This window comes from Scardinius erythrophthalmus (assembly GCF_964197995.2).
Source record: "Scardinius erythrophthalmus genome assembly, chromosome: 9".
NCBI lineage: Eukaryota > Metazoa > Chordata > Actinopteri > Cypriniformes > Leuciscidae > Scardinius > Scardinius erythrophthalmus.
The window spans coordinates 3109309-3118626 of record NC_138229.1 but is presented as its reverse complement, the minus strand read 5'-3'; the positions used below and the strand labels follow the sequence as shown (position 1 = coordinate 3118626).

The 9318-nt window shown below is 35.4% G+C and overlaps 1 protein-coding gene across 1 annotated transcript; it reads right to left on the bottom strand.

Annotated features, from left to right (window-relative positions):
* Positions 1–1516: 1516 nt before the first annotated feature.
* jund (JunD proto-oncogene, AP-1 transcription factor subunit) lies at positions 1517–5457 on the bottom strand. Its single transcript, XM_081373564.1, has one exon. It carries the CDS (start codon positions 5310–5312, stop codon positions 4473–4475), a length of 840 nt encoding a protein of 279 aa, XP_081229690.1. The 5' UTR covers positions 5313–5457; the 3' UTR covers positions 1517–4472.
* Positions 5458–9318: the final 3861 nt, after the last annotated feature.

Genomic DNA, 9318 nt, shown 5'->3' with positions numbered 1-9318 from the left:
AATACTTTGTCAACTTCACTGTAAAAAAGGGCTTAATTCTGACAGTAACTTCTGTTTTCCTGCCACATTTGTTCTATACTCTCTTTTGTGAAGATTTCCACCAAACACAAGATAAGAGTAACTCTAGTTTAATTACCTTTCTCTTGAAAAATATTACTCTTAATTTTCTGTAATTTAATTACAGTTACTTCTGATGCAATTGCATTAAATACTGTATAGAATTAAACCTAAATGTAATGTCTAATGTTAAAATGTATGTTTTTTTGTATGTAACTTTCTCTCTTTAAATACTTTGGCCAATTCAAGAATAATTTATACAATTTGATATTATTTATTTAAAATAATTAAAATAGTTTTTTAATGTATCCTTGTGTTGTTCAACTGGTTGAGGTTAATATGGGATTTAAGAAAGTGAATAGTAATAAGTAATGCAATACTAATATAATCTAATTAGACTGTTGCAGATGTAATTAAGCTAGTAATTACTTTTTTTAGAGTACGGTAACTTACATATGGACATGAATTCATTCTGTCTGCTTTAGACCTACTTGATTTATCATCTGTATTGAACGTTAAAATAGCAATGTGCAGTGTAAAAAAAAAATTGCTGCCTCAAATATTAAGTACAATCAACTTTTAACTTAAATTACATTAAACTAACTTAAAAAAAATGAGTTGAATCTTGTATAACTTATATATTTTTTTAAATGTATTAAAGTCCCCCTGTAGTCAATCATTTTATTCCTTAAAATTCACCTTTGATCACCAAAATTACATTTAAAAGTTTTTTCCTTGAATTTTGTTTTTTTGTCATGCCTTAAAATAGCTTGACTCGAAATGAATATGTTGACATGAACTCTATGAATATGCAAATGAGCCCCGCCTCCACTCACTCACTCAGCTCAGAGATCCACTGGTTGACGATCACACGTTGATCTGATTGGTTACAAGGTAGTTTGTGACGTCAGAAACACCAGCGATTTCAAAGCGTGTTTTTGAGACTGTCTTTGGTTCACTGCAGTTTTAAGGAGGAAATACTCAGCAATGCTGTCGACTTATGAATTTACACATGGTTTGTCTTAAAGCGCATTAAAAACACCACATAGACACATAAACAACTTTAAAAGCTGGATTTTCACCACAGGAGGACTTAACTTATTTTGATGAGTTAAAAGCAATGCAAAAACATATGTTGCCATAATGGTCATATAATTTTTTTACAGCGTGGGTTTTGATGTTCAGTAGTTCATTTGAACGTTTTACTGGCCTAAATAAATAAATTTGAAATTAAACCATGACAGTGGGTTGTGCTTTATAATACAAATGCACATATGATGCCTCTTCTTATAGCATGCAACCATGCATTTACTTGCTGCATAGTGTACTTGTAAGTAGAGTTTTACTATTTATTAGTTGTTGTATCATGCCTAGACCGCTAGAGGACGCAGTTTCAAACTTTTCTACAAACGTTTAAATACGACTAGGTCTATATATGTATGCATGAACAGAGGGGGTATAAAATTGCCACAAATATATAATTTAACAAGTGAATTGAACGGGTTTAATGACATTAATGTACACATCATCACACTAGGAACGTATGAAGGCAGTACAGGACACGTGACATGTGGAAAGTTTACATTTACAGCACGACACACGTAAAATCCAAAAGAGCATAAAATAAGACATTGTGTGAATAGTTGTATATAAAATAGATACAGTCGTTGATTAATAAGAGCTTGTCGTCAGATAAGGCCTTAAACATGAAGCGTACATGCATGACATCTTTGTTGTGTTTGGTTGCACTCATTTTGAGCTTGTCTCGAGCATGCAAAAAAAGTACAGCTGCTTAGATCTTCTCTCATGAGATCAAATGATGTAGCATAATTGCTTCCGTGAGTCCATTTGCTACAAAATATTGTAAACATATTATACATCAGCACCTGTAGTGTCCGCTTCAACAGTTCAACGAGAATGAATGGTCACTGGAAGGGTGAGATCATCAGTTGTGTGACCTTTATGCATCAGTAAATGGGTAGTTGACTTGTGACAGCAGCTCAGAATAATGTTAGCTGTTCGCTAACACACAGTTAGCTGACTGACTTCATCACATCCACATGATATGAAATCATTACACTCCCAGGCTGCTGTTTTAATACACTCCATCACTGGGCACTGTGAGGTTTGATGCACTCACTGCAATGTGATATTGCTTGTATACAACTCTTCATATTGAGTATCAAACATTTTTTTTGTTGGTTGTTGCTCTGCCGAAGAAAATGGTTCCAGAAAAAGTCCTCTGGATCAAGTGAGAACTGTCAACATGCTAGTGATACAGTGCAAGTGAAATGAATTCAGTGCTCTTATAAATACTCACTAGACTGCTAGTGTGATCCAATTAGTGTACCAGAACTGTTGTAAAGGCCTAAATATATTTATAGTTAAAAAAATATAAAACACGATTGGTCAATGCAGCGTTCCAGTAGTGCTAATATAACATAGAGAAACAGCTATGAAGCAAACCTATGGAGGCTTGATTTCGCCACTGAATAAAACATAAAAAAAGTAAGGTTATTGCAACTTTTTATCTTAGAATTATATTTTTTTCCCTCAGAAGTGTGAGATATAAACTCGCAATTGCGAGGAAAAAAGTCAGAATTGAAAAAAAAAATTAATCGTGAGATAAAAAAAACTCGCAATTGCGAGAAAAATAGATTTGCGAGATTTAAACTCACAATTGTAAGAAAAAGTCAGAATCGCGAGAGAAAATTGTAAACATTGTGAGATATAAACCCGTAATTGCGAGAAAAATAGTCCGAATTGCGAGATATAAACTCACAATTACGAGAAAAAATAGCCAGAATTGCGAGATATATACTCGCAATTGTGAGAAAAATTGTCAAAATTTGCTAAAAAAAAATTGTCAGAATTGCGAGATATAAACTCACAATTGCAAGAAAAAAGTCAGAATTGCGAGAAAAAATAGTCAAAACTGCGAGAAAAAATAGTTCGAATTGCGAGATATAAACTCGTAATTGTGAAAAAAAGAAGTAAGAATTGCGAGATAAAAAGTCGCAATTATCTTTTCAATTTCTTTATTCCATGGCAAAATCAATTTTCCATACAAAGCACCTTTTAGCATATCAGAAACATTTGTTTTGTTGCATAGCAACATTCAGTCAAGTCTGGGACTGTATTTTTATCGGAATGACTGCAATTATTATAATAACAATTTAATAAAATATCAAAGCACCGAAATTAGTTCCAAAAGAAACCAAAACACAATCGTGTTGCCAAGCAACGCACAGACTGACAGTGGACTGATACAAAGAGGGAACTTTCAAGTTATGTTTTAGGAAAACTTTAGGAACGCTGCTTGTCCAATCAAAAATAGATATGAAATAAAAAAAGATATAGTTCCGGTCCTGGATGATTGATCAATCGCTAAAATATGATGCAAATCAGCATACAATCGCACAATCCTTAATTCCGTTGCATTGCAACATTCTGTCATGTCAGGGACTATATATTTTGGCGGAATGGTGGCTCTTTATGATGGTTTAACGAAAATAATATACATTATTATAATAAAAGCAACGAAAATAGCTCCAAAAGAAACCGAAACAGGATTGAGCGTCTCGTGCTACCAAACAATACACATCTGGCTGATACTTGGAGTGAACTTTCCAGTGACATTTTAGGAAAACGTTATACTGCTTGTCTAATCAAACAGATTTATTTATATATATTTCCAGTCCTGGGTGAAGATTGATCACTCGCTATGACGCGAAACAACAACCGTAAAATGACGCTTTGTGAATTAGCTTAATAAAAATAACGGTTTAATTTAAATGAAATGTGCATACTAATAGTATGATACTATCCGTCCTAAATAGTATTCGAAATTAGAATTAGTGTGTCCCAAATCGTAGTATGTTGAAATGAGTATTCCAAAAATACCCAGATCTACTTTTTTCCGGTCAGAATCCGAGATCCATGCCGCGTTGGACGAGGATTCGATTAGAACTACAAACACCAATAAAAAAGTGTTTAAAAACTACAAACATGGCGGGTGTGCGAGTCTGACGGTTGAGCAGAGAGGTTTAGATAAAGGGGTTAGGCCAGTATCTAACCTGATGAAAATATATGTATTCAATGTTATCCACATTATATTTAATCTGCACCAACATTGTGAACTTCTGTAAAGGATACGTTTGGTCATTAACTTTCAAATGCATAATTATGCAAATTGCGAACACATGAAAGACCCACGACATATCAACGTGACAACGTTTCTCTCCAAAACGATAGGAAATTAAATATAAAAAAAAAATGTATGTGGAGGATTTTAACTGACAAGATGATTGACAGGGCAGTATCACGTGACTAAGCGACAGAGCTGTCCGTTAAAGACGCAGTTGTGACGAAGTAGTTTGTCCCAATAAAGTTCCCAATTGTCTTTTTTATTATTATTAATAAGCTTGAACTTGATTAGGCAGCAACTGACAGCCGTTATTGACGTGGTTCATCACTCTCTGTTTTAACTGCGCCACTTGCTCTCTCAGCACGCTCGCCGTGGACGCGAGCTCCGTGTTCTGGTTCTTCAGGGATTTCACTTTGTCTTCCAACCGGGAAATCCGCTCGAGTTTCCTCTTGCGGCATTTGGAGGCGGCGATCCGGTTGCGCAGCTTCTTTCTCTCGGCCTTTATGCGCTCTTGTGTGTCCATGTCGATGGGGGAGAGCGGAGGACTGTCTCCGAAGCTTTGCATGTCCGGAACGGTTTGCGGTTCGTCCTTTTGCGGTTGTTGCGTCGCCATTGGGTGCGCGGGCGGCGGCGGAGGGAACGGAATCGTGTCCGTTGAATAGTTCACCGTTGTACTTCCGTACGCGTTTAAGTTCGTATACACGGGCAGGTCCGTGGGCAAGGCGAGGTTAGAGCTGCTGGTGAGTCGGTTTAGCGTCGGTGGAACACACGGTCCACCGTTCAGCTGGTTCTGCTTGTGTAGGTCCTCCAGGGCTTTGACGAATCCCTCCGCGAACTCCTGCTCGTCGCTCACCGACTTCGGGTAGACGAACTGCGAGGTCGGTGTGGTGGTCACCATCCCGTTTGACTGAATAATCAGCCTTTCCAGCTCTGGAGAAGCCAGTTTGAGGAGCCCCAAATCGGGTGAATTAAGAATCCCCTCGGCATCTCTCAAATCTGGCTTGAGGTTCGAGCTATTCTGGTCGTCTAGGTTCAAACTCATGTCTTTCTTCATCATAATGCTTGATATTCCTTGGATATCCTCGTCTGGGTAAAGGCTTGTTCCCATCCTACTACACCCAGTGAAGGGTGTCCAAACGACTCATTTGATCGCACAAGTATTTCCTCGAACGTTTATTTTTATTCCCTTGATCGATTTATGGTATTGTTTTACGGTATTGTTGTTTCTCCCTTGCGCGAGGTGTTCTCTATGGGCGTCAGTACGCATTTGCAAGTTTTCTATCCCTAAAAATTCCATTATGTCACTTTAGAACGCTCAGATTGGCCAAAGATGACGTTTTCTTCCGGTTTCATTTGCATAAAGGGCGGCGCTCGCCGCTGTCGCCACAGAGACGGCGAGTAAACGGCAAACAGTGCGGTGCATTGTGGGTTGATGTCATAGCGAACGTAGAGAGCGCGCGAGGGTGGGGAAACAAGGCAAGCCTGGCTGGTAGAAAATGTTCCCTTATTTTTGAACATGTTGAAGGTCTTTGTATGCTTGATCAAGTGTTCCAGCTCCACTCTAGCTTTTTTATCTGATGGAATAATCCACACTCGAGTAGTAGACTGAGTTTGAAATAGAGATATGAATATTTCCTATTCATTTTATGAATCCCAAGTCTTAAACTTGGTTTCTGGTGTCCCAGTTTTGCCCAGACTTGTTGATCCCACTGTACATAATATACACTTTAAATATTAGATATTTAAACGTAATCCTATATATGCACAAGCCACACTCAAAACTCAATTTTTTTAAAAGCTTTTTCCCCCCCAAGATTATGCAAAAGTGCTGAAACTGAAGTGAAAAGGATATTGGCTACTCTATAAAAGCATTTTAAAAATGTTTATGAAACATAATGTTTCAATAGCCTGTGTACATACTTTTAGGTCGGACAATAAAACTATAAATGCTTATAAATTGCGTAATGCTTACAAGAGAGATGAAAGTCTGCAAGTGCACTCAAATAAATTAAAATAAGCCTTTTTTCAAGATTTATGCATTTCAATTAATGGTAAAATTACATCGAATAATCCTTACATTATTCATATTATGCATTAAGAATTTTAAATGAGTAAAAAACAAACCTAGAGTTTAATAAAACATTTTGTATAAATCTTAATAAAATGAGTGAAATAACCATTTACTTAGATTTATTTTTATTTTTTTTACATTTAAGTGTTTTATTAAGCTCTAGTTTTTTTACTTATTTAAAATGATTCATAGTTTGAATAATGATTACTTAATGATTTATTGAATTTTACTATTAATCGAAATGCGTAAATCTAAACAAAAAGGCTTATTTTATTTTATATGAATGCACTTGCAGACTTTCATCATAAGCATTACGCAATTTATAAGCATTTATAGTTTTATTGTCCAACCTAAAAGTATGCTGGATAATATACACAGGCTATGCTGTTGAAACCATTATGTTTCATAAACATTTTTTAAATATTTTGTATATATTTTGCACTTTTGTCATACGAAGAACATATTATAATAATATATTAGCAACATGAAGAGTATTTTAATGTTTTCATATATATGACATAATGGATATCTGTTATATTCATACTTATGAAAGAAGATACTCCAAATAATTTGCTTTTAAATGCATTTAAAATCTTAGTTGTAATTATAACCCAGATTTTGATTGTGATTTGAACACAGTTGATGTCAAAACTCACTTCATATTAGACGAAATGTGGATTTGGTAGCAAACTTGTTGCAGTTCAGTTTATTTTATTTTTATTATGTTTTAAGCTTGTGTTATTTATCACTAGTTTATTGCATATGCATTACTACTGCATAATGTATGCAAAATATAAATAGTTGCAAACAAAACGTTGTTGCATAGCATTTTGTTTTTTGCCACTGTACAAATATCACTTAATGAAGGGAAGGGAACATGACAACTTTATTTAGAAATCCTAATCTTGAGGGATGTGAAGATGCTTTGAAGTTAAATTGCATTCATGAATTGAATTAGCTGCTGTGTGGATTTCTATAAATAACACTGCAGGCGGTGAGACTGAGAAAGAAGAGCGTGGATAAATGCGCAGATCTGAATGGGAGGCGATGACGTCTGTAGACCGACAGCATCATCAGCATCATCATCCGTTGCCATGGCAACACTGACATGGGCTCTGACGCAGAGGCAGGTGAATGAAGCGGGGGTGAAGATGTGCAGAGCATGTGTGGGTGGAAGAAGAAGAAGAACAGACTGATTTTTACCAGCAACGGATGAGGAAAAATAAAGAGGGTACAACGGATAGTTATGCACACTGAAAGCCATTATTGTTTAGTCAAAAACAACGTTTTACTATATAAACATACATATGTGTATGTATGTGCGAATATTAGGGGTGTATAACAATATGTATCATGTCAAAATATTTTGCAATACAAAAATGCATCATTGTTTCATTGATTGTGGCAATATTGTGGATAGTTCACCCAAAATAAAGATTACTGTGTGAGGAAAAAAATTCACGTTTTCAGAGTTTTAGTGTCAGTAAACTACTATATATAATGTATAATAATGCAATGGGGGAATATTTGTGTAAAAAGTGGCCTGTGTTATTTCAAATATATCTAGTCAGTGACAGAGTAAAGCATATTCATCTAAAATAATTCTGTATTTTCAGCTTTAGAATCATCAGTATTGTTATTCTGGTGTCTCTATTGTCCTGTACATTGGGTTTCCAGCACCAAGTCCAAGTCTATTCATTTACACACAGTGTAATATCAAATTTAGCATTTTAATCGGCAGTACATTTTTTGTTAACCTTTTATCATTCTTGGAGTATCGCAATAATATCGTATCGTGATATAGGCCTATATTGAATCGTGACATGAGGGTATCGTCACACATATACACAGATCTTTGAATTACCTGTCAAAGATCTGTGTATGACCATCAAAAGATCCCTATTCAGCACGTTATATTATGTTAATCTTGTTAGCATTCATTTTCAATGAATTTCCTGCATATAGGCTATGTGTGCATCCACCTCCTCACTTCCTGTGTTTAGCATCATCTCAGCGCCTGAAGGAACCACTGTCTATGGAAGGAACTTCTGCTGATTAAGTATAAACACCTCAATGGGAAGCCATTCTTTTAAAGATACAGGGACCGGCTAAAACAAACAGGTTTGGGCCAGATCTCAGTTATGGGTGTTGGCACACATGTCTAAACCACCAATCACTCCACAATTAAGCAAGTCTATGCATGCTTTATTGATGTATGTTTAGGCAAATATTATTCTAAAGGACAAGAATTATTTTGCAGAAATAAATGCCTCTGTGCCATTTTGTTTCCTGCCTAACTTTATTTAAAGTGCATGGTAATGTTCAGCTAGATAGAAACGTTTGCCAAGACAGAAAGTTTGAAGGAGTTTTAATTGTAAAAGCTTGAAGTTTTTCAGTTTGAAGTAGTTTGAAGTTTAAACTAGTTTTAAAACTTGAAGTTAGAAGGCTATAGTACAGTCTATCAGTCTAAAAAAATCATGCTAGCAACATGCTAAAACATGCTAGCAATGTGCTAAATCCTGCTAGCAATGTGTTAAAACAATATGCTAATTAACAATGTCATGTTGACATAAAGTCACGTTTAATTCATGTTAGAAACGTGCTAGCAATGTGCTAATTCATGTACAATAGCATGTTTTAGCATGTTACTACATGATTTAGCAAGATATAGAACGACATAGATAGATAGGTAGGTAGATAGATAGATAGATAGATAGATAGATAGATAGATAGATAGAAAGATAGATAGATGTTTCAATTAGAATTTTGACAGTTGGAGTTTGAGCAGTCTTGGCTCATTTGAACATTCCGTCAATGTTAGTCAATGGGATATTTACGATTATTTATCGTCTTGGCAACATAATTATTAAGATAATAAACAAACGTACAACATATATATTTATATAATCATATTCGAGGATTTATATAAAGTGGTGATAGTTTTTATTTATTTATATTTTTTATAATTATTTTAGCAACTGAATGATTCCCGAGGGTAAATACAGCCAGGCAACAGATGGCGCTGCTGTGCGCCGTTACCACT

Bases quoted from the DNA above. Each gene is read 5' to 3' on its own strand.
- jund (XM_081373564.1), bottom strand. From the start codon at position 5,312: ATGGGAACAAGCCTTTACCCAGACGAGGATATCCAAGGAATATCAAGC.